The following is a 25,363-nucleotide window of genomic DNA, read 5'->3' as shown; positions in this document are numbered from 1 at the left end:
GTGCTTATTGCACGATGTTTTCACTGCGTGGCAGCCCTAAGCAAACATTTTACGAGTCACTGCTTATTTCATCTTTAAATCAGATGGTGACGGGGCTGTGTTAATCCTGGGGGCACTGTGACTGCATTTTAAATTAAGATTAAAAATAAGGCTGAGGAAGCACTTCCCTGTGGATGAGATCAGACCCTCTGTCTGACTCTAGGTTAGTGGGCGCACACTCACAACTGTCAGCACACAGCGCTCTTGATTTCCTCTTCCTGCCGATCCAGCCAGTGCGGAGAGGGGCTCTGCCCGAGGCTGCTGAGCACATGAAGTGTGGCCCGTTATACCACGGCCTTAAGTGTCAAAGACACAGGAATTCAAAACTTAGTGTAAATTATACCAACACATGGCCACTCTAGTTTCCTCCCTACTCCTATCTCCCATCCCACTCTGGGATTTCTGAAGCAAATCACAGACGTCCTTTTAAAGTGGCGTTTTTAAGGGGCGGGTGGGAGAGACTCAGCCTCTGTGGCGAGTGGTCTTGTGTGGAAAGCTCTGACTGAAACGTTTGTGTGACATGCTGGCCTTCCTGCCCTGTGGGCTCCCGGACGAAGGGCTACAGCTGTGTGGCCTCGTGTGCCCATGCTGAACAGCTGGGTGGGCCCATCTGCTCTTCTGCCTGCCCAGGCTCGGTTCACGACTCCTCCGGGGCTCCAGCCCGAACCTCTGGGGCCGGAGGAGACAGGGAGGGGAAGAGCCTGCTGGCACTTCTACTTAGCTCCGCCCCTCCCGGCTGGTGAAGTCACTCGTCCAGGTAACACTGTTGGATAGGGACACAGAGGAGGCTCAGAGATGACACCTTCTTTGGGTTTGGGTTTCAATTAAGAAAAAAAAATAATTAAGGTCCTCAGAAACTGCAAGGTGAAGTGTTACAAAACCACACATACTTTCTCAATCTTAAAGTAACAGTATGAAAAAAGAATGCAAAATGTTCCATTAATAATTTAATATGTTTGTTGTATATTTAAATGGTAATATTCTGGATATATTGGCTTACATAGATATATTAAAATCAGTTTATTCCTTTTCACTTTTATTGATGCGGCTACCAGAGAATTAAAAATTAGAGTGGCTTGCATAGTTCTGGGATGGTGCTGTCTTGAGGTGTCTGTTGTGCCTTGACTGGGTTCCCGGGCTGGGGTGCGAAGACAAGTGCTTGTGTGCAGAATGCAGCCTTCGTGTGGGACGCTCGGCCTGTTGGGCTCACATGGGGGGAGGAGGAGGAGGAGGAGGAGGACCTCCGATGCAGAAGCTCCTACCTGGAGAAGCCACCCGAGGCCTCACAGCTGGTCGGTGGTCTGCCGCTCACCGCAGCACCCATCCCAGCCTGCCAGGGGCAAGGGCCCTGCGCCAGCCAGTCTTGACCATACTGACCAAGACCTTCGTCTTTGGGCTCAGGGCTGTGTTCTCATCCCTGTCCGTGCATTTCCTAAGGGCCGGCCTTGATGAGACCACGTTGAGCCTCAGTGTTTCTTACTGTAAAGTGGGGACAGCCGCTGTGAGGTGATGCTGGAGAACCTATATACACAGTGTCCAGCAGGCACCAAGCTCGCAGGAAGGGCTCTGGCTGGGCTTATTGCTGTTGTCACATGTCATCCTTTGAAAGGACGCTGGGCATGTAGCCTGTGCCTTTAATCTCCAGGACTGTTAGGAAATTTGGGGAGAGGAGAGGAGTAGGGAGTGCGTGCAGACACATAAACCTTGTTTCCACTGGCTCGTACGTAGCAGTTGATGGATTGCACCTGTCTGACTCGTGTGTGCGTGCAAGTATGTGGCACAGACACGAATATACACCTGTGAATGTTACGACTCCTTTTAACTGACGTGCTCTTTTATACTGAAGATATCTAAACTTATTTTCTAATCAGTCATTGATTTGCTTAGGTCAGTTTTTCGTCATTCTGGGGAAACAAAAACACCTTGTACTCTACTAACAAGTTATTGGTATTTCCAGTAAATACCAATGTTTTAAAACTGGCCTGTGGCATGTGTGGCCCTCCTGCCCTTTGTGTGCAAGTATGTTGCATGTCGTGGCATTCCGTGCCAGTGGCGGGGGAGCAGTGAAGAGCTGCTGTTCCCCGGGCACGTTCTTGGTAGGTGTGAGCATGCCTTCTGCAGGGGCGAATGTGCTTGCTTTTGAGGTTCATGTGTGATCCAGCAACGTGCACATGAGTCAGCATTGTGTGGTGTGGGTGTGCCATTTGTGCTGGGGGCCTGTATGTGTTTGAAAATTCTAGCTTGGCAACTTCGTAGCCTCTTAACTTTGCAAGTCCTCAGTTTTCTCGTTTATTAAAGATGAAATGAACGAAAGCTGAGTTCCATTCCCACCCCAAGACACGAGATGCAAGCATTCTCTATCTTAGGTTATGTAGACACCCGTGTCAGCCAGGTGGAAGCCAGATGCACGGACCAGTTCGCTTACCTGCAGGGCAGTGTGGTCGCTGCCTGTGGTCTAGCGAGGGAGGAGCTCAGCGTGCCTGCTGTCCCCCACCCTTGTCCTGCTGACCCGCTGTCCCTGCGAGGTCTCCCTGCCGTCCCCACCGTGAGGCGCTGCTTTCCCAGCTCAGCGCCCATCTGCTTGTTCCACGTGGGCTCCCTTCGCCCTCCAGCATTCCAAGCTTGCTTGTTTGCTTCCTGGGAACTTTCTCTTTGGTTTCCACTTTACCATTGTATCCTGTTTTCTTAATTTATAGGGAAGAAGATTTCTTAGTTCTCTCTTTAACTGGAATACAAGTTTTATTAAAATCATCCATGGGACCATTAAAAACCAGTTACAACAATTACAGAAGTAAGTAATTTTTTTAGTATTTAAAATTTTGTTTTATTGTTTAGGCTATTACAGTTGTTTTATTTTCCCCCTTTGCCCCCTCCCCCCGCTGCCCTCTTCCCTCGGTCAGTCCCCACACCATCGTCCATGTCCATGGGTTGTACGTGTGTCTTCTGTGTCTAGTCTCTTCACTTTCCTTCAACCAGCCCCATCCTCCCCTCCCCCATTCTGGTAGCTGTCAGTCTGTCCCTTGTTTCTGTGCCTCAGATTCTGTTTTGCTCGTTAGTTTATTTTGTTCATTAGATTCCTCTTATAAGTGAGATCATATGGTACTTGTCTCTCATCAACTGGCTTATCTCACTTACCACAGTGCTCTCCAGCTCCATCCATGCTGTATTGAAGGGTACGAGCGCCTTCTTTCTTTCTGCTGCGTAGTATTCCGTTGTGTAAATGTACCCTGGTTGTTTAAAAATTTTTATGTATTTATTTTTAGAGAGAGGGGAAGGGAGATAGAAAGAGAGGGAGAGAAACATCGATATGCAAGAGATACATGGATCCATTGCCTCCCCCGTGACCCTAGCTGGGGACCTGGCCTGTGTCCTGACTGGGAATCAAACCAGCGACCTCTCAGTTCACAGGCTGGTACTCAATCCACTGAACCACACCAGCCAGGGCTGTACCACCATTTTTTAATCCACTCATTTACTGATGGGCACATAGGCTGTAACCAGCACTTAGCTATTGTAAATAATGCTACTATGAACATTGGGCGCTCAGGTTCTTTTACATTAGTGTTTTAGATTTCTTTGGATATATTCCCAGCAGTGGAATCACTGGGTCACAAGGCAGTTCCATCTTTAGTTTTCTGAGGTAACTCCATACTGTTCTCCACAGTGGCTGCCCCAGCCTGCATCCCCACCAACAGTGCACTAGGGTTCCCTTTTCTCTACAGCCTCCCCAGTATTTGTTGTTGATTTGTTTTTGGTGGCCATTCTCACCTGTGTGAGGTGATACCTCATTGTGGTTTTAATTTGCATCTCTCTGATGGCTGGTGATGCTGAGCATCCTTTCCTGTGTCTCTGGGCCCTCTGTGTGTCCTTGTCTGCTTAATCATTGGCAACTACGTTCTCCCACACAGTAGGTTCCCTTTTCATTTTGATGTTTTCTTTAGCCATGCAGAAGCTTCTTATTTTGATAAAGTTCCATTTGTTTATTTTTCCTTTATTTTCCCTGCCATAGGAAATATATCTGCAAAAATATTGCTATGTGAGATATCTGAAATTTTACTGCCTATGTTTTCCTCCAGGATTTTTTGTGGTGTCATGACATATATTTCAGTGTTTTATCCATCTTTAGTTTATTTCTGTGTGTGGTGTACGTTGGTGATCTAGTTTCATTTTTTTTGCATGTACCAGTCCAGTTCTGCCAACACCAACTATTGAAGAGACTATCTTTACTCCACTGTATGCTTATGCCCCCTTTGTCAAGTATTAATTGATCATGAAGGCGTGGGTTTATTTCTGGGCTCTCTGTTCTGTTCCATTGGTCTGTGTGTCTGTTCTTATGCCAGTACCAGGCTTTTTCGATTGCAGTGGCCTTGTAATTCAGATTGATATCAGGTATTGTGATCCCTTCTACTTGGTTCAGCTTTCTCAGGATTACTAAGGCTATTGGGGGTCTTGTTTTTGTTCCATATACATTTTTGAAATATTTGTTCTAGATCTGTGAACTATGCCATTGGTGCTTTAATAGGGATTGTGTTGAATCTAGAGAAGCTTTGGGTGGTATGGACATTTTATTGATCTTAATCCTTCCAATCTGTGAACATGGTATATGCTTCTATTTGTATCTTCCTCAGTTTCTTTCTTCAGTGTCCTTTGGTTTTCTGAATACAAGCCTTTTACCTCCCTGTTTAAATGTATTCCTGGGTACTTTATTATTTGTTGTTGTTGTTGTTGCAAGAGTAAATGGGATTTTTTCTGAGTTTCTCTTTCTGATAGCTCATTATTGGTGTATAAAAATTCCATCGATTTCTGAATATTGACTTTGTGTCTTGCTACTTTGCCAAATTCATTTATTGAGTCAAGTAGTTTTTTAGTGGAGCTTATTGGGTTTTGTATGTACAGTGTCTTGTCATCTGCAAGTAATAGGAGTAAGTATTACATCTAATATTTTGTACTCTCTTAACCTGGCTTGGAAAGACTCTATTTGACCTGACTTTTAAAAGTTATATTGATCTTTCAGAAGCTTTAGAAATTATCTCTTATGTTATTATGGTCTGCTTTGTAACTGGATATTTTTTTCCCTGTGTAGGAAATCATTCTTTTTCAGTAATGACATTAAGACTGAGATGTTGATTTGTGGTAGTTCTTTAAAGAGGTGAATTATTCACCAGTTAAATGTGAGCCTCAGTCGTAGTGAAGCCTGTCTCACTGGCACGACTGCTACCGTTTGAACCTTGAGTTTGCTCCCCATTCACTGTGCACTGAGCCGCGTCACTTGGTGGCGAGAGCCCTGCAGGGGAACGTGCAGAGATGCACACCAGCCTCGTGGCCCACTCAGAGCCGAGCGCTCGAGGCACAGGGTTGCCGTCTGCCGGCTCCAGGGCCAGTGCTGAATCTGCCCTGGGACCGGGCTCTTAGGCTGCCTTTTAAAGTGGAACCCTCAGACTCTGGAGCTGGGCTTGTTGCTGAATTTCCCTCCACAGCAGCTGTGTCGGAGCCGGGTGGGGGGTTGTCCTGAAACTCTGGCCGCAGAGCTCCTGCTGTTCCCTAGAATGCATCCTGCGTCATCGTTTGCAGGATATTTGGGCTGAACCAGTCAAGTCCGAACTATGATTCTAAAGTCAGCTCTGCTAGTTTAGGGAATTAGTAGCCTGCAAAGTTTTAAAATGTTTTTTAGTTTAAGAATTTGGTTCTAGGCTTATGTTCTCATAGTTTCACAGAAAACAATAAAGTTCTGGGGAAGCCTTGACTGAGAAGGAAGAAAATAGTTTGATAATTGAATTCCCCTTCTCAAAACTTTCTCCTTCTACTACCTGCTGCTGTAGGTAGCTAACAAATTTCCACAGTTATTTTGCAAAGCACTCCTCTCAGCTGAGGTTCTTCTTCCCTGGGGTAGGAGAGTACCTGAAATGATACATGTAAAAAGTATAATTCTTTGCATTAAATTTAAAAATTTTTTTTAAATAGATCTTTGATGGTGCACATTGCAGAAGTTTATTTCAGAGCTTGGAGAAAGGCTTCCGGGAAAATACTAGAGGTATTTTCATTTTATTAAATGTTAACACTTACTTTTATTATATTCTCCTTCTAAGTAGTCATGGAAGAGGTATTCAAAACCTGTATAGGGGCTCTCTGTCCATATTGACAGTGTTTTGGATATATTGGGTTAAACAAAACATACTATTAAAATAATTACACCTGCTTCTCTTTTCTGTTTTTTGTGTGGCCACTTGAAAACTTAGACTGACATTTGTGGCTCACCTGTCTCTGTTGGACAGTGCTGCCTGAGGAACTTGGGTCACTTCTTTGGGTGACATTGTTTTCAAGGATTTAAAGATACTCAATTTAAATATGGCTGGCCTTTACTGACAGTACAATATCTATATTATGGAGATATGGCTATATATATATGTATATATATATATACTTCACAATTCCAATCATATATTCAAAGGTCCTTCTGGAAAAAATTAAAAAAAAAGTTTTTTGCTATCCCTTACATTTTTCTTATGCTAGGTTCTCAAATGTGTTTTCTTCTCCACTGACAGTAAAATTTTTACTTTAAGTCAGAAAGGGGCCTTTTCTTTTGGGGAGTGGGCCCTGAGTTGGTGGGAGGGGGCACGGTGGCAGGCTGAGGGGGAGGGGGCCTGGGATTTGGAGCTGGTTTCTGTCCTGCTGTCCTCCCCCACTTAAACTTGGCTTATGTTACCAGGGTTTACCGCTGGCTTCCTCTAGGAGGAGTACTTACTTCTATCAACTTCTAGAATAGATTTATAGTGATAATTTGGGAGGAAAGGGCAAAACCAGGGCATTGTTATGCATTTTTCACATTGTTTCATTACTGAATGAAACTTGTTCACAGGAAGGAATATTTGTCCTTTTTTCTAATAGTGGTTTAAAAAATAGAAATTCATAATTAAGAACTTAATTGTTTGACTAGAGCTGTGCCTGATTAGCACCAGCACCTGTAGTTCTCGTTGCCTCCCGGCCCCCTGTCTGCAGGTTCGCTGAGCAGGCTGCAGGCAGGCCGCACCAGGGCCTGGACCCCAGTGTGCTGTCCAAACAGGCACACTGCACTGGCATCGTCCGTAGCAACATTACCGATTGCAGGGAATTTTAAAAAATAATTAAGCCACGTTTACATTTCTCAGCTTTGTTTCCAAAATGTCTTCTTATTGTTTTTTTTTTGGAATTGGGGCCCAGCACGCCTCTGAGAGCATCTGTCCTGCCCTCCTTATCATTTGTGACCCTACGCCACTGTGTGCTGCAGAAACCGGCTCATAGTCTCTTTGTCGCCGGTGTTCTGTAGTGGCCGCATTCTGGTCGTTGGCTCTGAAGGCTCAGCTTGTGGCACAGACACCTGCTGGGTGGTGCCTCGAATCTCAGTTCATCACACGTCTGGCCGTGTGTGGTTCCCACGTGTGGTGTTGCTGGGATTTGTTAGTGGCTTCAGGTGAGGAAATATTTTCAAAGATAATGGTGAAGAGCTTAATATCAGTGGGAAGCTCTCCCTGTGTCTTCCCTAAAGCCATGGCATCCCGATGAACAGACCAGATAGTTCCCGGGGCTTTGGGCTGCTCCTGGCACTGGCCCTGATTCAGTCGCTCCACTGGAGGACCTCAGGGCCCTGGCTCCCCACACTGCGCCCTGCACAGCTCTGCCCGTCTGTGGCAGCCCCAAAAGACCTTGTTGCAGTCAGTTTGGAATCCTGGACCCGCTTAGAGGTAGGTCAGTGTAGTTCCAGGAGGCTCTGAGGTTGTCAGACGAGGGAGCCCAGCATCATTCCATCTCTGAGCCCTGCTGCTTAAACTGCCATTTCTCACAAATGAGTGTCTCACAAATAAGGTCGAGGAGGCCAAGTGTTCTCTCTGGTGAGAATTAGAGAGGTGTACACTTGAGACACAGAGGCTCTGATGGCAGGAGATGGACGGTGAACAGGTCAAACTCCGGTGCTCATGCTGCTGCTCTGCCTGCCCTGCTGTCTGCCTGTGGGGCGCACACATCCCAGGGTCACTGCAGCGTGCTTGTTCTCGCAGGTGATCGAAAGCGACTGCATCCAGGACCTCATGTACCACGGGATCCACCTGCCGCGGAGGTCGCCGGTGCACAGCAAAGTGCGCGAGGTGAGCCGAGCCCTCAGCACTCGCTGCGCCTTCTTCACCTTGTGTCTTGTCTTTCTCGTTTTTAGGCCGTTGTTTTCTGTTCCGTGTACAGGTGAGGTTAAGCCTTCGTGGGCATCAGTTGTAGAGATTCTCAGAATCTTGAAATTGGTGCCCGGCAGTTGTACCCAAAGCTCTAGTTAGGGAGGCAGAGGAATGCTGTTTCAACATCCGAGCTGAAGTCAAACCACCCTCATTCAAGTCTGTGATGTAGAAATGTCCAGAATCATCGCTTTCTAACTGCCACTGCCACTTTTTTGTTGGGGGGGGGAAGATGATAGTTGAGATTATTTTTATTATTTACTTTCATACATTAAATTTCCATTTTGGTATTCCGCAAATCAAATAGAATGATGTTTTATTAGTTCCTCTTGGTAAAATTTCGTGTTTGAAAGGTCATTTCAGACCTCAAATCTGAATCCCATCCGTACATCGTCAGCAGTCTGACTAAAGAAGGCCTTGGGGTCAGTGCCCGTGTCTGCTGTAGGTGCCTGGGGACCCTGGGACCCTGGCAGGGGGGTTGTTACTTTGGGCAGCTGACTGACAAAAGCTACCTCTTTACTTTTTTGAATAGTGAAATTGTATAATGTAAATATACTAATTATATAAAGTTTGAATGGATGAGAAAACATTTCTTTACGTGATTGATGGTTTAGTTTGGATTATCCAAGGATCAGAGCCCAGAGATGAGAACCCCCCCCCCCCCCCCCCCGACCCCAGGTTGGCTTCCGTAAGCTGCAGGTCACCGTGTGGTTTGGTGTGGCAGGTTCAGTTTAGTCCTAAGGAGCAGCATGGAGTTTAACCACGGTCGGTGACATGGGCGTGGCACTTTGCTACCAAATGACTAGACACTTTTTTTTCATACCCGGTTTTTCTGCTGTGGTGTCTCAGTCACTAAGATAGTGTAAGTGTGGACATCACTATTTGGTAAATTTATGGAAAACTGCACAGAATGAAAAGGGAGAATATTAGATTGTACTTTCAAATGAAATGTATTCCTGGACTCTTAAGTAACTGTTCTTGCTGCTTATAATACATAGTTTTTTCCTCACATCCTTTTTTGGATAAATATTTATATGATAAATTATTTTATTGATATATTGAAAGAAGCTTCAGGAAATGCTTCAGAGTCATTTGAAAGTAAAAATCCCCATATTGTTGATGAAAACTTCTAAACCTAGATAATAGTAATGGTCACACAATTCCGTGAGTACACTAGAACCTCCTTAGTTGTACACTTTAAAAGAGTGACTTTTATGGTGCGTGAATTATATCAATAAAGCTACTCAAAGATATTTCTATGGCCCTGGCCATTGTGGCCCAGTTTGGGGAGCATTGTCCTGTAACTGAAAGGTTGAGGTTTCAGTTCCCAGTCAGGGCACTTGCGGGCTTGAGCCCCAGTCTGGGAGCAAATAGGAGGCAACCACTCACTGTTCCTCTCTCCCTCTTCCTTTCTCCCTTCCTCTCTCTCTGAAAAGCAATGAAAAAAAATGTCCTTGTGGGGAAAAAAAAGTTTCTGTGAAGCAAGTCTATCCTGATGCCTAAACTTGATAATACTATACACAAAAACAAACTATAGACTCATATTACCACAATCGGTAAAAACTGCTAAATGAAGATGAACAACCAGAAAAAATAATCCTCAGGCTGTAGTTCTTTTAGGGTAAAGCTGATTTGAGTTCACTTAAAGTACAGGTTGATGTTTTATAGCCTGTTTTACTTTCTTTCTTTCCTCTTTTCACTGGTGTAATCTTAGTCCCTAGAGCTGTGAATTCAGGGAGTGAGGCAGACTTGACTGGTGTTGGGGACAAGAGTCTGTGCCGAGTGGCGGGAAGATTCTGGCTGGAAGAGAAGGGAGAACAGAACATGAGTGGGAGAGCCCTCCGTTCCTGAACGGCCAGGCTTGGGGGGCACTTGGGCTGGACGTTCAGCCCCTGCTGGGGAGGGCCGCGCAGCAGCGGCACCGCCTGGGAGGCCCGGCATGGCCTCGTTCATCGGGTGTCTGCCGCTGCTGCACTTTGACCCAAGCAGAGGCGTGCCCCGCTCATCCCAGAACCCGGACGGGCTGTGGAAGCCACTTGGCCTGACTCCTTTTCCGTTCCACCCTGAAGACTATGAGGGCGCTGACCTCCATGTGTGCCGTCAGCTCCCTCCACCCCCCGCCGCGCGGGCGCTGTCTGCGTCCCTGCCTCGCCGCCCTCGGGGAAGAGCTGTCCCACTGGGGTGCCTGTCGTGGTGGAGGGAGCCCACACTGGGTGGGTTTTTCCAAACGGGGTCTTAGATGCTTGCTTACAAAGCAGCATGACCTTTGTCTTCTTCTTTTCTTGGCTCCAGGTGCTGAGTTACTTTCACCAACAAAAGAGAGTCCGGCAGGGAGTGGAAGAGATGCTCTACCGGCTGTACAAGCCCCTCCTGTGGAGGGGGCTGAAGGTGCACAGGCTCAGTGGCCTCTCGCGTGCAGATGTGCTGGTCTCACTTGGGGGGCTCGATCCCTGCTTCAGAGCTGCTGTGCGGCAGTAGGGAGAGGGCTGGGCGCTAGGGGCTTTGTGAAATTTGGGGTGAATGTTTTATTCTTTTAGTAAAAGCGTTTCTCAGGCCCATTTAACTGGGAGTCTGAGTTGGTATAGTGCTGACTGCCCAGAAGGACGGGGAGTGGTCATGCTCAGTAACCAGCAGGGGGGGGGGGGTCTGCAGAGCTGGGCTGGGTGTCTTGGTCCCTGAACACCCCCTGCTGTGACTGGGGAGGGGTCACGGTGCCTTAACAGTGCAAGGTGGGAGTTGAACAAGCAAACAGTCTTTTTCTGTCTATCAACACTGAACTGAGCTTGGCTAGAGCTAAGCAAGGTTTTACTGTGTGGTTTGTTTAAATGTTGCCATTGTCTTTAATTCATTGGTAAGTCTGTGCTGAGATGCCAGGGGCTTTGCTCTAGGAGCTCAACACTGATGTCCTCAAATGTCATCTCTTTGGGTCCTGAAACCACCTTCTTTCATTATTCCAGGCCAGAAACTCCGAGGTCCGCTCGAATGCAGCACTGTTGTTCGTTGAAGCATTTCCTGTTAGGGATCCAAACTTCAATGCTATCGAAATGGATAGTGAAATCCAGAAGCAATTTGAAGAGCTCTATGTACGTATTCACCTAGTTGAGCTCCTTATACCTTCAGCTCTGCCTGGCCTGGTCCCCTTTATCTGCCCTGCCACCCAAAACTTGCCACAGGTTTTTAGATGTTGACATTTTTCAGGGAAATTTGTTCTCTCCCCGGTGCCTTATGTGACATTGTGGACCCATAGTGTCCTTTTCTCTTCCCTTCATCTCCTTTGGAACATATTATTTATTACTTCATACACGTTTTATGTGTGTTCTCAGCTCCCCAGCAGAGGTAGTGTAACACAGGTTCAGACACCCCCAGGTTTGACCCCACCTCTCACTTCACAGCCGTGTAACTTAGGGCAAGTCTCTTCTCTGACTCCTCACCTGTGAATTTGAAGAGAGTGGTGCTGCCCACCGCGGAGTGGGTCCCATGCACGAACAACGCCTGGGCTAAGGCAAGCCTGAGACCTTACCTGATGCGAGTGTGCCGCAGATGACTGAGTTTTCAAATGAGACGTCTGGACATTAGGGTGGGACATTGATTTCATGGGGTGTCGAGGTTCTTTCACAACAGAGCCTCTCTACACAGTCCCTCAGACAGTAGCAGAGCTAGCCTCAGAGGCCCTGCCGTGGGCGGGGTGGGTGAGTCAGCCTCCGAGTGGTCTGGATGCCCCCTTCCAGCACTCAGCTGCGGACATGGTGCCTGCTCAGATGGCGTGAGTCTGCGTGCCCCGTGTTTCTGCGATGTGGAGTGTCTGACAGGTGGTGGACGTCCAGAGTGCCCATGTGTAAAGCAAATACTGATGCAAAGCAACCTAATTTAAGATTTTTTCATTTAAGCCTTTTTCCCCTTCCTACTTATAGAGCCTTTTAGAAGATCCTTATCCGATGGTCCGTTCTGCAGGGATACTTGGTGTTTGTAAAATAACTTCCAAATACTGGGAAATGATGCCTCCGACCATTCTTATCGATCTCCTCAAGAAAGTAACCGGGGAACTGGCGTTTGATACAAGCTCAGCCGATGTACGCTGTTCTGTCTTTAAGGTAAGATTTTAAGTTATATGAGCAGTGCTTATTGTAGAACAGTTAGGAAATATACGGGAAGAAAAACTTAAAAACCATTCATAATCATACATAGATACAGCACTATTGACATTTTTGTTGTGTGAACAAAGTAAGGCTTTACAAACCGAATTAAAAGTACTTTCTGCGGCCCTGGCCAGTGTGGCTCAGCGGGCTGGGCATCGTGCTGCAAAGTGAAGGGTCGCCGGTTCAGTTCCTGGTCAGGGCACGAGCCTGGGTTGCAGACCAGGGGGCAACTGGTCCCTGTTTCTGTTGCACGTTGATATTTCTCTCCCTCTCTTTCTCCCTTCCCTTCTCTCTAAAAATAAAATCTTCTTTTAAAGGTGTTTTCTACAAAAATTACTACTTGAAATAGTCTTTAGTGGGTGTGTGTGGAATGGGCACATCATTTTAGAATAGGAGCTGTAGGCACTAAAATTTTCCTAGGTCATTAAACATTAAAATTGACTTTTTTGATATACTGTATATACTTTTCATAAGAACCTGCAAAACTCCTCCCCTCGTCCATGGTCTGTGGTTAGCAGGACATGTCCATTCTCACTTCATCTGTGGCCCCATCCTTCGTCTCCAGCAGTTACTTTGACGCAAATCCCAGACATTGTATCATCTCACCTGTAAATATACATTTGAGCTTTAAAATACAGGTATCTTTTAAAAATAAAAAATCCTCTTTCCTAATTACTGGAAAGAGAAGGTAGGAGGGTGTATCAGCCTTCCGACGAGTTGGCGCCTGGCCTGAGCTTGGACGGGTCACTCGGCCGTCCGTCTGGCGAATGCGGCAGTGGCCTCAGGTACGTGTCTGGTAGACGGGTTTTCGTGGAGGGTGGAGTCCGGAGATGCAGGAGCACACATGGGGGCTGTGGCTGTGGATAAAGGGTCCTTGGGCCTTCGCTCTGGGCACTGCTGGCTTCGGAGCCACTCCACCAGCAGTGGGTCTGTGTTTCTTCCCACTCTAAATACTGTTTTGTAGCTGCTCTCATCTCATCTGAGTGAAATAGTGGGTGACGCTTGTCAATCATTGAAACTGTACGAATGCATTAGAAGTATGTTTTTATAGAAAATATTTTAGAAATGCGCTGTGTTCTGCAGGTGTGTTTACCTGCTTCACCAGCAGTGCTAGTAAAGATGGAACTACATGGTTTCTTACCTGAGCTTTTTAAGTTTATGTTCTCGTTTGAAACGTCACCTTTTTCTTTTCCTGCAGTGTCTGCCGATAATCCTGGACAACAAACTCAGCCACCCACTGTTGGAGCAGCTGCTGCCAGCGCTGAAGTACAGCCTCCACGACAACTCGGAGAAGGTGCGCGTGGCCTTCGTGGAGATGCTGCTGAAGGTCAAAGCCGTGAGGGCCGCGAAGGTGGGGTAAATGGTTCTTCTTACAATGACTCTCTGAAATTCACCTTCAGAAAGGTGGTTTTGTCACAGCCTAGGGTGTGGGCACAAGCTTGCGTGTCCATCAGTGTGAGGTCGGCTGCAGGGCCTGGGGTACGTGTGTGCGGTGAACTGATGCTGTGTGGCTGAGGAAGTGCCTCTAAGGTAGAAGAGTGGAGGCAGGTGTAGACGTCAGGTGTGTAAGGCGGGGCACACACAATGTGTATGTGCTCGGGTGCACCTCACACATGCCCAGAAGACGTCAGGGAGTCGGTGACAGTCGTCTGGGTGCGGGGCTGGGTGTCTGGGGACGGGTTCTGGGGAGGCCATATTGCTGCATTGGGTGTGTATTGTTTCGTGTTCTTCGAATTTGGAACTGTGAATATTTTTATGTTTAAAAAAAGTATATTTTGTGTGGCCTGCGTAGTAAGAATACCCTTATCATCCCCGATCCTGCTGCCTTGGTACTTTTGTTGCTGATCATGTGACGGTGTGGTCTGTTTCTGGACTGGTTCTGTCTGGCTCACCTGCCATCCGTCCTGGGCCAGGCCGCAAGCCTGCATGCTGCAGCTCCCCGGGCCTGGCGTGTGAATGAGTCCCCAGCCCTTCTTTCAGAGCCCTTTGGCTGCCTGGGTCCTTTGCATTTCCATATGCGTTTTAGAGTCACGATGTCCGTTTCAACAAGAAAGCTGGCTGCAGTTTTGATTGAGTTTGTTCTAACAGCCTATTAAAACTACAGTTCTGAATCTGAAAGGGAAGCTTCTGGCTTAGTGTTGTTTGAACTGGAAATCTGTTTGCACAGGATTATGGAGGTGACGGCTGGTGAGGGTATGGAGAGGGCAGTAGTTTTCACTTTATTAATGGGTCTCCTCAAAAGAACAGAAGAGACAGTAAGACAGACAGCAGGCCTGTGACCCCAAGTTTGGGTTTTTGTCTTAACGAGGTGCTTCTCTCAGCTTGACCTTAGCTCTGCAGTGGCCGGCAGGGTAGAGAGTGGTTCGTTGGTGAGGTCTCTGCAAAGGTTGTGTTGGGCACACACACTTGCTCTTGAAAATCAAGGTCAGAGGCTGGTGGGCCTGTGGAGGGGCATCTAACAGGAATGAGTGTCTGGCTGATGGTCCACCAGGTCGGAATGACAGCCAGTTTCCAGTCCTGCTTGCGGTACTGGGGGTATGTTCACAGAGTCGGGATCTCCTGCGTCCAGCATTGGGGGAAGGAGAGTTACCCTTTCTCTTCACCTCCATGGTGAGACACACAGGGCTGAGCTCAGAGGGGCCAGAGCTTGTCTCACTCTGCAAGGCCCTGGGCGGGAGGACTGACCCAGGCTGATAGTCAAAGGCCCAGGGGTGGGGGTGTGGCAGGGACCCAGAATGTTACTGAGAATTCTGGGACTCGGGGGTGATCGTTAGGGTCAGGTCCTTGAGAGTGGATGTACTGGTGATGGCACCTCCACACACAGGTGAGAAACTGTTCCAAGTGTGAGTATTTGCACAGGATTACCAGATGATAAGTGCTGGAGTTTGGATTTGAATATTTCACCATGAGGATCAACTTCCTTTCTATTGTTCTGTGATATGTCCTCTTGTCTTGAATTTCCTGCTTAGAAGTTTGGCCATTCTCTGTGGGAGCAGAGCACTCTGGTGCTTGCGAGCCAAGGGCAGTGGTTCCCTCTGATTGCCAGTTATCTGGCAGCAGCTGAGAGCGGGGCCGGGCCGGGCCGGAGGGGGCTGGGGGTCCTGGGGTAGGCTGGTGCTGGGGGTGCAGTGCCTTGTGAGAGGGGCCTTCATAGACCCATGGCCAGTGGTCTGGCAGCCCTGGGTGTATCTCCCAGGGTAGGAGATGGGGTATCCACTTAAGCTTTTTTAAAGATGTTATTTATTCATTTTTTAGAGAGTGGGGAAGGGAGGGTGAAAGAGAGGGAGAGAAACATCTGTGTGTGAGAATTACCTTGATTGGTTGCCTCTCGCACTCCTCCAACTGGGGACCCGCCCGCAACCCAGGCATGTGCCCTGACTGGGAATCGAACCAGTGACCTTTTGGTTAGCAGGCTGGCACTCAGTCCACTGAGACACACCAGCCAGGGTGGTTTAGGAAATTTTAAATGGTTAGACTGATAATCACAGCCGTCATTTGAATTAACTATGCGTCAGCCGTGGTGTTAATTATAATTAATCCTCCCCACAGCCTTATACTCAGGCACCTTATTTGTCACTGCTTTTTAAAACACGGATTTATTCATTGAATTTCTCCAAAGAAGTGTCACAGATCCTATAGTCATTTGAAATTGTTTTCAAGACTATATAGCTGCATTAAGTTTTTTTAAAATTCTTTAATTACAGTTGAATACAGTATTATATTGGTTCAGGTGTACAGCACAGTGGTTAGACATGTAGCTTACGAAGCAATCAGCCCAGTAAGTCTTGTACCATCTGTAGCTGCTGCAATATTGCTGACTCTGTCCCTGTGCTGGACTTCATACCCTGATGCTCTTTTGTAACTGCCAAATGGATTTTCTGGAACATAAAAGTTAGTTCCTTTTTTACTGTGCTCTGGAAATTTTGCTCAAAATATTTTCAAGATTATAAAAACAAGTGATGGGTTCTCTTGTACACATGCTTTCCACAGTTTTGGAAAATATGCCCCATGGAGCATATTTTGGTTCGACTGGAATCGGATTCCCGGCCTGTGTGTCGGCGCCTGGTGAGCCTCATCTTTAACTCTTTCCTGCCCGTGAACCAGCCGGAGGAGGTGTGGTGTGAGCGCTGCGTCACACTGCTGCAGATGAACCACGCCGCCGCCAGGAGGTTCTACCAGCACGCCCATGAGCACACCGCCTGCACCAACATCGGTACTTCCTGCGCGCGCTCCTCTCTCTCTGGCTGCACTCCCCACGGGGCTTGGCTCACGGTGCACGTGCTCGCTGTGGGTCACTTCAGGGCTCCCTGCTGTAATGCACGGCTGGTGATTTCCCTTAAACAGCACTTGTAATTATTTGGGATTATAACTTTACTATTAAAAGGTAATTTTGTTGAAGAATACTTAAATTAATTATTGTCTTAATCATTTAGCAAAGCTGATACATGTGATTCGCCATTGCTTAAACGCCTGCATCCAGAAGGCCATCCGAGAGTGCCGGGAGGAGGACGAGGAGCGGGAGAAGGAGAACGTGAGTGTAAGTAGGGCACCCGTGAGGCGCCCCGGGCCGCTCTCCCCTCCTGTCCACCACCCTAGACATATGTGAGGGTGGGGGCCCAGGGCAGGCTGCCCCAAGGACCCCACTGTGGCTGGAGTTAAGGAATCCAGGGCCAAAGCCACGAATAAACTAGGTCACCCCTTTACCAATTTACCACCCAAGCCCAAACTTCGTGTTTCTCACTAATTGGCACCCAAACTCAGAGGGACTTGTTTATGCACACACATTAAGTTTGTCTTTCTCCTGTTCATCTGGTTTTAGACCAACTTACTATTAGTCCAGCCTTAAGAACGCAAGGGAAGTGGGGGAATTCTCCCCAATCCCAACATTAGGAATGCTTTTTCTCTACTTACTCTTTTAGTGTGACATTTTAACCGATTATTTTAGAGGATCATAAAGAATTGTTATATATCCTTTGTGGTTCCTTGTGTAGTTTGGGTAGTATTTGATACAGAGCAATTTATTATTTGTAACACCATGTCCCAAATTTTCTTTGCTTTAAATTTCTTTGTTTATTATGATTCTACCTGGGGGCAGCATACCTGGATTGGATTCTAGGCATTACTATATTTTAGTTATGTGCCGGCTCTCTTAACCACTGCCGTAAAAACATCTTTGAGTTAAATTTGTGGGACTGAGTTGCGTTTAGAATTCTCTTTTAAAAGTAATTTATCAAAGGCACTGCTGGGCTGCTTTTTCTTCCGAATCCAAAGTGACCAGTCAGAGCACATGAAGAGGACGTTTAAGGCTTAGACAAAATTACTGCCAGAATTATTGCAGTCACTGTCTTAAGCTTGTAATCACACTTGTGTGCATACGTACATGGAAAGTAGAACCTAGGGGTAGTTCTGGGGTGCTGAACGAGGTTAGGAAACGGGTCTTGAGAAGAAAGGCGCCAAAGACCACTCCTACTCTGGCTGAACTGCAGCCCTGTGTGCTGGCCCTGGGCAAGCCCCGGCACCAGTCCGTCCGGCCTTGCTCCTGCCCTGTGTCCACCACCTCCAACCCAGGCTGGCTGGTTGCTTAGGGCTCATGTGTGGCTTTGCATGTTCACTGGTCTCAGGCTCTCCAGCTGCGTGTCAGGAGGAGAGTGCTGCTCACACACGTGCCCTTGGACTCACGCCCTGTGCAGCCTCCTCCCCACCTGCCTGTGCTCTGTCCCAGTCAGGATCACAGATGTGGGGCAAAGAAAGAGGAGAGCGTAGAGTGGGTCTGCATTTCATTCGAACAGTGGACCCTGAGCACAGATTCATCAGTTCATGGGCCTCTTGAGCCTGGATTTGGGGGACCCTCAGCTGAGAGCATTCGGGACTGGCCCTGTATTCAGTGCTGGTAGGTTCGGATTCCTCTTCAGGGCTCTTCTCTCCATGTGTGGGCTGGGTGGGCAGGGCTCTTCAGGGAACCAATCCCGTCGCAGCAGATGCAGCTTTAGAAACCTTAGCTGAAGATGCCAGCAGGGCGAGGGGGCCCCAGCACGTGCGGTGGGCGCAGCAGGGGGTGGTGAGCAGACATCGCTGCGGGCAGAGCGAGCATCTGGGCCAGCCTGGGCCAGCCTCGTGCTGATGGTGCAGATGGTGCCGATGGTTGTGCGAAAGAGCAGGGGCGTGACTTAGGAGGTAGCAGTTGAGACCGTTCCATTTTTAAATATGGGAGGAATCCTTCAGCCTCATTATTAAAAACCGAGATGTTGATGAGAAAGCTTGCATTTTATAACGTTTTAAGTCATTTTCGGTACCATTAGAAAACACAGGGTTTTGAAATAATGTATTTTCATTATAAGCTATGCTAGAAACTATATGACATAGTTCGTCATATAGACACTGTCATTCTAGGAATATAAGACTAAAAGCAAAAGTTTTTGAAGTGTTTTTTTTTTCATTGCTATCTACAAAAATCAAAGATGTTTCTGCTAAAATAAAAGGTTGGCTTCCTCTTGAATGAGGACTCATTCAGGCACTTGGCACATTTTTGTAAGAAGTGATGGCTTTCTATGAGACTCTTGTGATAAGGCTGTTGTGCTGAATATCAGAGCAGTAAAAAGAAAAATTAAATACAGGATAAAATTTTGTTCATCTGGCATTTGTATTCTTACAGTCAGACTTTGGCAGTTTCATTGCTTTTTGAATTTGACTGGCCATACCTCATTCATAGTATTAAGTGCTCACTGAAAAGTGTAACTACATAGAAACTACTTTTGTGTTTTCTGTGTGCGCACATTAATCAAGTTTATTTCTCATTACATTGGAGTAGGTAGCACATAAGCCGATCCCCTTTCAGGACATGGTGTCAGCTTCCTGCAGGTTCGCAGACTGCCTGCTGCAGTCACCACAAGGCTCTGTTGGCCCGTCTGGGTGGGGGCCCTTGCCTGTGCAGCTGGCAGCAATGGCAGAAGGGGATTTATCAGAGAGACTGTGTGGGTCAGGCCGCACACATTGAGGTGACAAAGAGCAGCAATCATTGCTCGCTGCCAGCACACACTGGGACAGCACGAGTGGGCATATTATTTTTAAAGCGATCCAAGGACGCCCATGATGAGTGGGGTCGGTTGTTACCAGCCATCACACCAGAGTCTGGCACTGCCCTGCCGGCCTGGGGCACAGGCGTCTAGTCACCGAGTCAGTAGTGATGACACTGAGTAAATCAAGGTTTGTCACCACCCCCTGCGTCCATTCTGTTCACAGTGAGCCCTGTGGTGGGAAGCACCTTCCTTGAACAGTCAGAAGATAAGAGAAAGAAAAAGCACACTTCTTACTAACTAGTGTGCTATGTCCCTAGATGGTGACAAATTTAAGCGTTTTGATTTTTAGAGTTTTAAATTTATATAAATTGTTTATTGAAAGGATATAGGGTCATCCTGATTGATATGGGTATTCAATCAGGATGGGGGATAATACCCAATACCTGATTGGGTATTATCTGGCAAATTGAAAGGTCACTGGTTCAATTCCCTGGTCAGGGCACATGCTTGGGTTGTGGGTTTGGTCCTCAGTTGGGTCAGGAACAAGAGGCAACTGGTCAGTGTTTCTCACATCAATGTTTCTCTCCCTCCCCTTCCCTCTGTCTAGAAATAAATAAATTAATATTTAAAAAAAAACAAAAGATGTAGGGTTGATTTAGAATGTATTATTTCTTGGGTGAGCTTTCAAAAATGTATTTACTGACTTCTGGCCAAGATGGAGGTGTAGGTAGACACACTGTGCCTCCTCCCACAACCAAAAGAAGGACAACAACAAATTTAAAAACAAAAAACAACCAGAACTGAGAAAATTGAACTGTATGGAAGTCTGACAAGCAAGGAGTTAAAGAAGAAACATTCATCTAGACCAATAGGAGGGGCGGAGACGGGCAGCCAAGTGGAGAGGATTCAGGGCAAGACTGTGGCTGATGGGCCCAGTAAGGTGACAGATTGTGGACTGGGCAGTCCCACACTCACGTGCAGATAAACCGGGAGGAACAACTGGGGGGCAAGACAGACCACACAACCTGGGGTTCCAGCTCAGGGAAATAAAACCTCCAAGCCTCTGATTGAAAACACCTGTGGGGGTTGAGGCAGCAGCAGGAGAAACTACCAGCCTCACAGGAGAGTTGATTGGAGAGACCCACAGGGTCCTAGAATGTACACAAACCCACCTACCCAGGAATCAGCACCAGAAGGGGCCCAATTTACTTGTGGGTATTGGGAAGTGACTGAAAACTGGCAGCGAGTGACATTGTTCCCTCTTGGACCCCTCCCCCACATACAGCATCACAACACAGATGTGGGTTGGGTTGCTGGTGAACACCTAAGGCTCCGCCCCTTACTATGTAATAGGCGCGCTGAAAGAAAAAAAAATGGCCCAAATGAAAGAACAGATCAAAGCTCCAAAAATACAACTAAGCGATGAAGAGACAGCTAACCTATTAGATGTACAATTCAAAACACTGATAATCAGGATGCTCACAGAATTGATTGAATATGGTCACAAATTAGATGAAAAAATGAAGGCTACGCTAAGTCAAATAAAGGAAAATGTACAGGGAACCAACAGTGACTGGAAGGAAACCAGGACTCAAATCAACAGTGTGGACCAGAAGGAAGAAAGAAACATTCAACCAGAACAGAATGAAGAAATAAGAATTCAAAAAAATGAGCAGAGGCTTAGGAACCTCCAGGACAGCTTTAAACATTTCAACATCTGAATCATAAGGGTACCAGAAGGAGAAGAAGAAGAGCAAGAAACTGAAAACTTACTTGAATAAATCATGAAGGAGAACTTCCCCAGTCTGGCAAAGGAAATAGACTTACAGGAAGCCCAGAGAGTCCCAAAGAAGTTGGACTCAAGGAGGAACATAGGAAGGCACATCATAATTATATTTGCCAAGATTAAAATTAAGGAGAGAATCCTAGAAGCAGCAAGAGAAAAGGAGGCAGTTACCTACAAAGGAGTTCCCATGAGGTTATCAGCTGATTTCTCACAAGAAACCTTGTAGGCAAGGAGAGGCTGGAAAGCAGTATTCCAAGTCGTGAAAGGCAAGGACCTACATCCAAGGTTGCTCTATCCAGCAAAGCTATTTTTTAGAATGGAAGGGCAGATAAAGTGCTTCTGAGATAAGGTCAAATTAAAGGAATTCATCATCACCAAGCCCTTATTATATGCAATGTTAAAGGGACTTATCTAAGAAAAAGATTAAAAATATGAACAGTAAAATGACAACTAACTCACAGTTATTAACAACCGACTCTAAAAAACAAACTAAGCAAACAACTAGAACAGAACAGAATCACAGAAATGGAGGTCACATGGAGAGTTATCAGTGGGGGAGTGCGTGGGGAGAGAGGGGGAAAAGGTACAGAGAATAAGTAGCGTAAGTGTTAGGTAGAAGATAGGTGGAGGTTAGGAATAGTATAGGAAATGTAGAAGCTAAAGAACTTACATATATGACCCATGGATATGAACTAAAGGGGGGCAGTGCAGGGCGGAGGGGAATTAAAGGGGGGATATGGGACAAAAAATGGATTTACCATTTAGAGGTTGTCAAATAAAGAATAAACTCCCAACATGAAAATAGACTTGATATTCTTTACATTTCTGTTTTAGGTCTAGAGTTCTGAGAAGTGCTTTTAAACATAGTGCTGTTGTCATGATAGTTGTTACGATCTGATTCTTTCACAGTAACGTCATTTGTACCCTAGGTTCTGGACAAAACCCTGTCAGTCAGCGACGCTGCGTCCATGTCGGGTTTGTTGGAGATCGTCGTGATTCTCTGGAAGAGCATCCACCGGAGCCTGGAGAAGAACAAGGAGGCCAGGCTCTACACCGTCGACAAGTTTGCCTGTGTGCTGCCCGAGTACCTGAAAGTGTTCCAGGTGAGACTGCACATCTGGAAGCAGGCGGGCTGATCTGACTCTGGAGCAGAGTTAGCAGAAGCGCCCGACATGCCAGTCTCGTCTGGGAAAGGAGGGGCCGAGCCGGCTCTTCCCTGGGGGGAGGTTGGCCTCTGGCCTTCCTGAGGGCAGAGGCTCGTGCCTTTCAGTGTCATGTCCCCAGCACCCCGGGAATGTTGAGGGTAAGCTCCCGGTTTTTCTGTCTCTCTGAAGGTCTGTGACACTGTTTTGGAGTCCAGTTTGCTCTGCTGGGAATTGAGAAAGAGGAGTGTGTGAGCATGAAGATGCAGTAGCGCCTAAGCTGTGTGGGCAGTGTTCGGCATTTGACTCCACACTGTGAGCGAGTGTCTCTGGAGTATTTGGGCTGTGTCCGCCCTCGGGGCAGAGAGAACCATGGGTATAGCAACGACTTCTTGCATGAGGGAGCCTCCTCATTTCTGTACTTCCGAAGGGAATTTATGTTTCAAAAACAAATAGTCAAAAATGCAAACTATTCCCAATTATAAAGAGAACATAGTCTAAATGAGGCGAGACCACAGGTCTTAGGAACTACGTTCTCATGGAAAATTTACTCTCAGCTCTTCTGCGAGTTGTGTTTCTGTTCCTGACACGGCTCTGGGCTTCGTTCTTCCTCTGAAGTGCAAACTCTCCTGTCCGGGAAAGTAAGTAACATGGGCTGCCAAAGTCCCTGGTGCTTTTGAAGCACAGATAATCCCACGGGACTGAGAAACCAGCGTGGTCTCAGGAGATAAGCTCGGGCACCCACAGGACACGGGATGAGATGCCAGAGCAGAGTGGCAGGGGTACCTGGGAACCTGAGGGAGGCGGTCAGCTCGTTCCCTGAATTCCAGGTAATTCTGGCCAGAGAGCTTCCCTCCCCGCAGCAGCTCGGGGTGGCGTGGCCGCCAGTGAGTGAGCGAGTGAACGGTCTGGAGCGGGGTCAGCAGTGATGGCCAGTCCGCTCTTGTGACACGGAGAAAAGATTTCCCTTCTCTATCAGGGGAGGGGTGAGTGCACTCTTAACTGAGTGCCAAGTTTTGCAGGTCATATTTTGATGTTGCTTCTGTTTCTGTTTCAGGTATATTTTCAGGAAAATTGGGGGTTTGTTTTGTTTTGTTTTTTATGTAGGACCCATCATTCTCCACAAACCAAGGGTATTTCTTACTGTGTTCTGCTGCTGTGATACAGATAGCAGTCGTGTGGCTGCAGTTTATTCAGTACTTGGTGTTCTGGGCACTGCAGAGGGCCTGGCGTGGTTTGCCGCCCTCAGCTCTTCCCAGGGCCTTGCCTGTTTTGCAGGGAGGAAACTTGCTCCCTCCCGTGAGCTTCTGGAGTCTGATTGGACTGGGTGTTGTGAGGCAGTTCCCATGCCTGCAACATTTTCCATCAAGCTAACCTGCCTTCCTAAAGATACTCTGATTATTTTATTTAAAAGTTTTTCTCTAATGAGTTTCATTCTCTTGAGTTTTACCTTCAGGATCCCAGGGGCATGCAGGTGACTTTTTTCCTTTTACTAGTGTTGTTTTTACAGTAGAAGCGAGGGCCTTGACAGCATGAAGCCTTGTAAGTTCTGGTTACTGCTGTAGCCCCAGGCTCTAGCTTGGTACCTGGTATGCATTAGGCACTTAGTAAATATTGGCACAAATCAGTGCAGCACACGGAGCAGTGGAGTAGCCTGTGTGCTGGGAGAGCAGTCACCGAACGTGAGGCTTCCTGCGCGTGTCGGGGTCCCCACTGAGTGCAGCGGTTTACTCACGCAGCTCCTGCTGAGCCCCCTTGAAAATGGGAAGTTTGGAAAACGGGAGGCTGTCGGGGCATCCCAGTGTTTAAATACCCTTTTGCTTTGTCTCCCTTTAATGCTTTCAGGATGACCGCTGCAAGACGCCTTTGTTTATGCTGATGTCCTTCATGCCGCCTTCCGCCGTGCCAGCGTTCAGGTACACTGTGCAGGACAGCCGTGAGGTGGGGGCCTTGCCACAGCCGTGCTCAGTGACGCCCCAGGCCCTGGAGCTGCCCGGGAATCCTGGGGAGGCTGCATGGGGCCAGGGGTCTCTGGGCCTTCAGTCGGGGTACTTGTGCAGCCTCACACGCTGAGGCACCAGACCGTGCTCGGGCTGCTGCCCCCGGGGCGCATCGGCCAGTGTGGCCGACCCCGGGAATGTGGCCGCCGGGGCTGAGACGAGTTGTGCCTGCAGGATGCACATGCACATGGGAGACACGAGTGCACAGTGTCTCACCAGTGGTTTGTTTGTTGCATCCGAAGTGGCACTGTGGGTACGTTGGGCTAAGTAAGATGTGCCTGTTCCTCTTCATTTAAACGTGGCAGCTCCAAAATCTGAAATGACACAGGGGCCTGCTTTGTGGCTCACATTGTATTTTTTATTCGACAGTGTTACTCTAGAGTGCTGGCTATTAGCTTGGGGAAAATTGTTTATTTTTATTTGTATTGATGGTGTAATTAATGTTTTAAAGCTAAACAAGCATCAGTGCTCCCAGTTAGGAGCCTTTGCTCTGGAGGCTGGCAGAGAGAACACGGGAGTGAAAGTGGGGTTCACGTGAACATCTCGGTGGTGGCTTTGCACTGCACTCTGGGATGTGCTGACGCTTGGGCTCCGCAGCCACTTCCAGACCCGGCAGTTGGTGTGAGCGCTTTGGCCGTGTAGGGACGGTGGGGGACGGTGTGTTTGTTCCAGCAGGGAAGAAGGTCCTGTAGCAGGAAGGACTTATGTGTCCTCAGTTCTTAGCTTCTTTGTCTCCCTCCCCTTTTAGGGAAGGAGGAGGTTGTGTTGAAATAAATGTTGGCTCTGACTTGCTGTATTTGACATTTTCAGCTGCAGTGTGATTTCCACGTTAAGAAACCAAGAGGAAGGAGCAGTGGACAGGAGCTACTCCACTCTGTTAGACTGTCTCTGCTCCTGGGGACAAGCGGGACACATTTTGGAACTCGTCTGTGACTGGCTGCCGGAAGAGCCACCCCAGAGAAAGGTGTGCTCACGTCACCTCTAGGGGGAGGGGGCTTCGTCGGAGGAGATGCTTTCCCGGACACGTGTGCCAGTTTGTTACATTCTTT

At 47.5% G+C, this 25,363-nt stretch overlaps 1 protein-coding gene across 5 annotated transcripts in view; it reads left to right on the top strand.

Moving 5' to 3' along the window:
- The window catches only part of NCAPG2 (non-SMC condensin II complex subunit G2), a 51,020-nt gene that overhangs the window by 10,264 nt on the left and 15,393 nt on the right, over window positions 1-25,363 (top strand). For 3 of the 5 annotated variants that reach the window (XM_028525911.2, XM_036011089.1, XM_036011087.1), the window contains exons 7-18: window positions 2,736-2,830; window positions 6,001-6,070; window positions 8,070-8,156; window positions 10,527-10,622; window positions 11,192-11,317; window positions 12,146-12,325; window positions 13,569-13,721; window positions 16,361-16,583; window positions 16,804-16,907; window positions 22,102-22,275; window positions 24,160-24,230; window positions 25,125-25,278. In XM_028525911.2, the coding sequence (XP_028381712.2) occupies window positions 2,736-2,830; window positions 6,001-6,070; window positions 8,070-8,156; window positions 10,527-10,622; window positions 11,192-11,317; window positions 12,146-12,325; window positions 13,569-13,721; window positions 16,361-16,583; window positions 16,804-16,907; window positions 22,102-22,275; window positions 24,160-24,230; window positions 25,125-25,278 (1,533 nt within the window). The remainder of the gene's footprint in view (window positions 1-2,735; window positions 2,831-6,000; window positions 6,071-8,069; window positions 8,157-10,526; window positions 10,623-11,191; window positions 11,318-12,145; window positions 12,326-13,568; window positions 13,722-16,360; window positions 16,584-16,803; window positions 16,908-22,101; window positions 22,276-24,159; window positions 24,231-25,124; window positions 25,279-25,363) is intronic. The other 2 variants (XM_036011085.1, XM_036011086.1) reach the window with 2 other exon arrangements.

The sequence above is a fragment of the Phyllostomus discolor genome, chromosome 10 (assembly GCF_004126475.2).
Source record: "Phyllostomus discolor isolate MPI-MPIP mPhyDis1 chromosome 10, mPhyDis1.pri.v3, whole genome shotgun sequence".
NCBI classification, from domain to species: domain Eukaryota; kingdom Metazoa; phylum Chordata; class Mammalia; order Chiroptera; family Phyllostomidae; genus Phyllostomus; species Phyllostomus discolor.
Note: the sequence above shows the minus strand (reverse complement) of the source record. Positions and strands in the feature narration are given on the sequence as shown.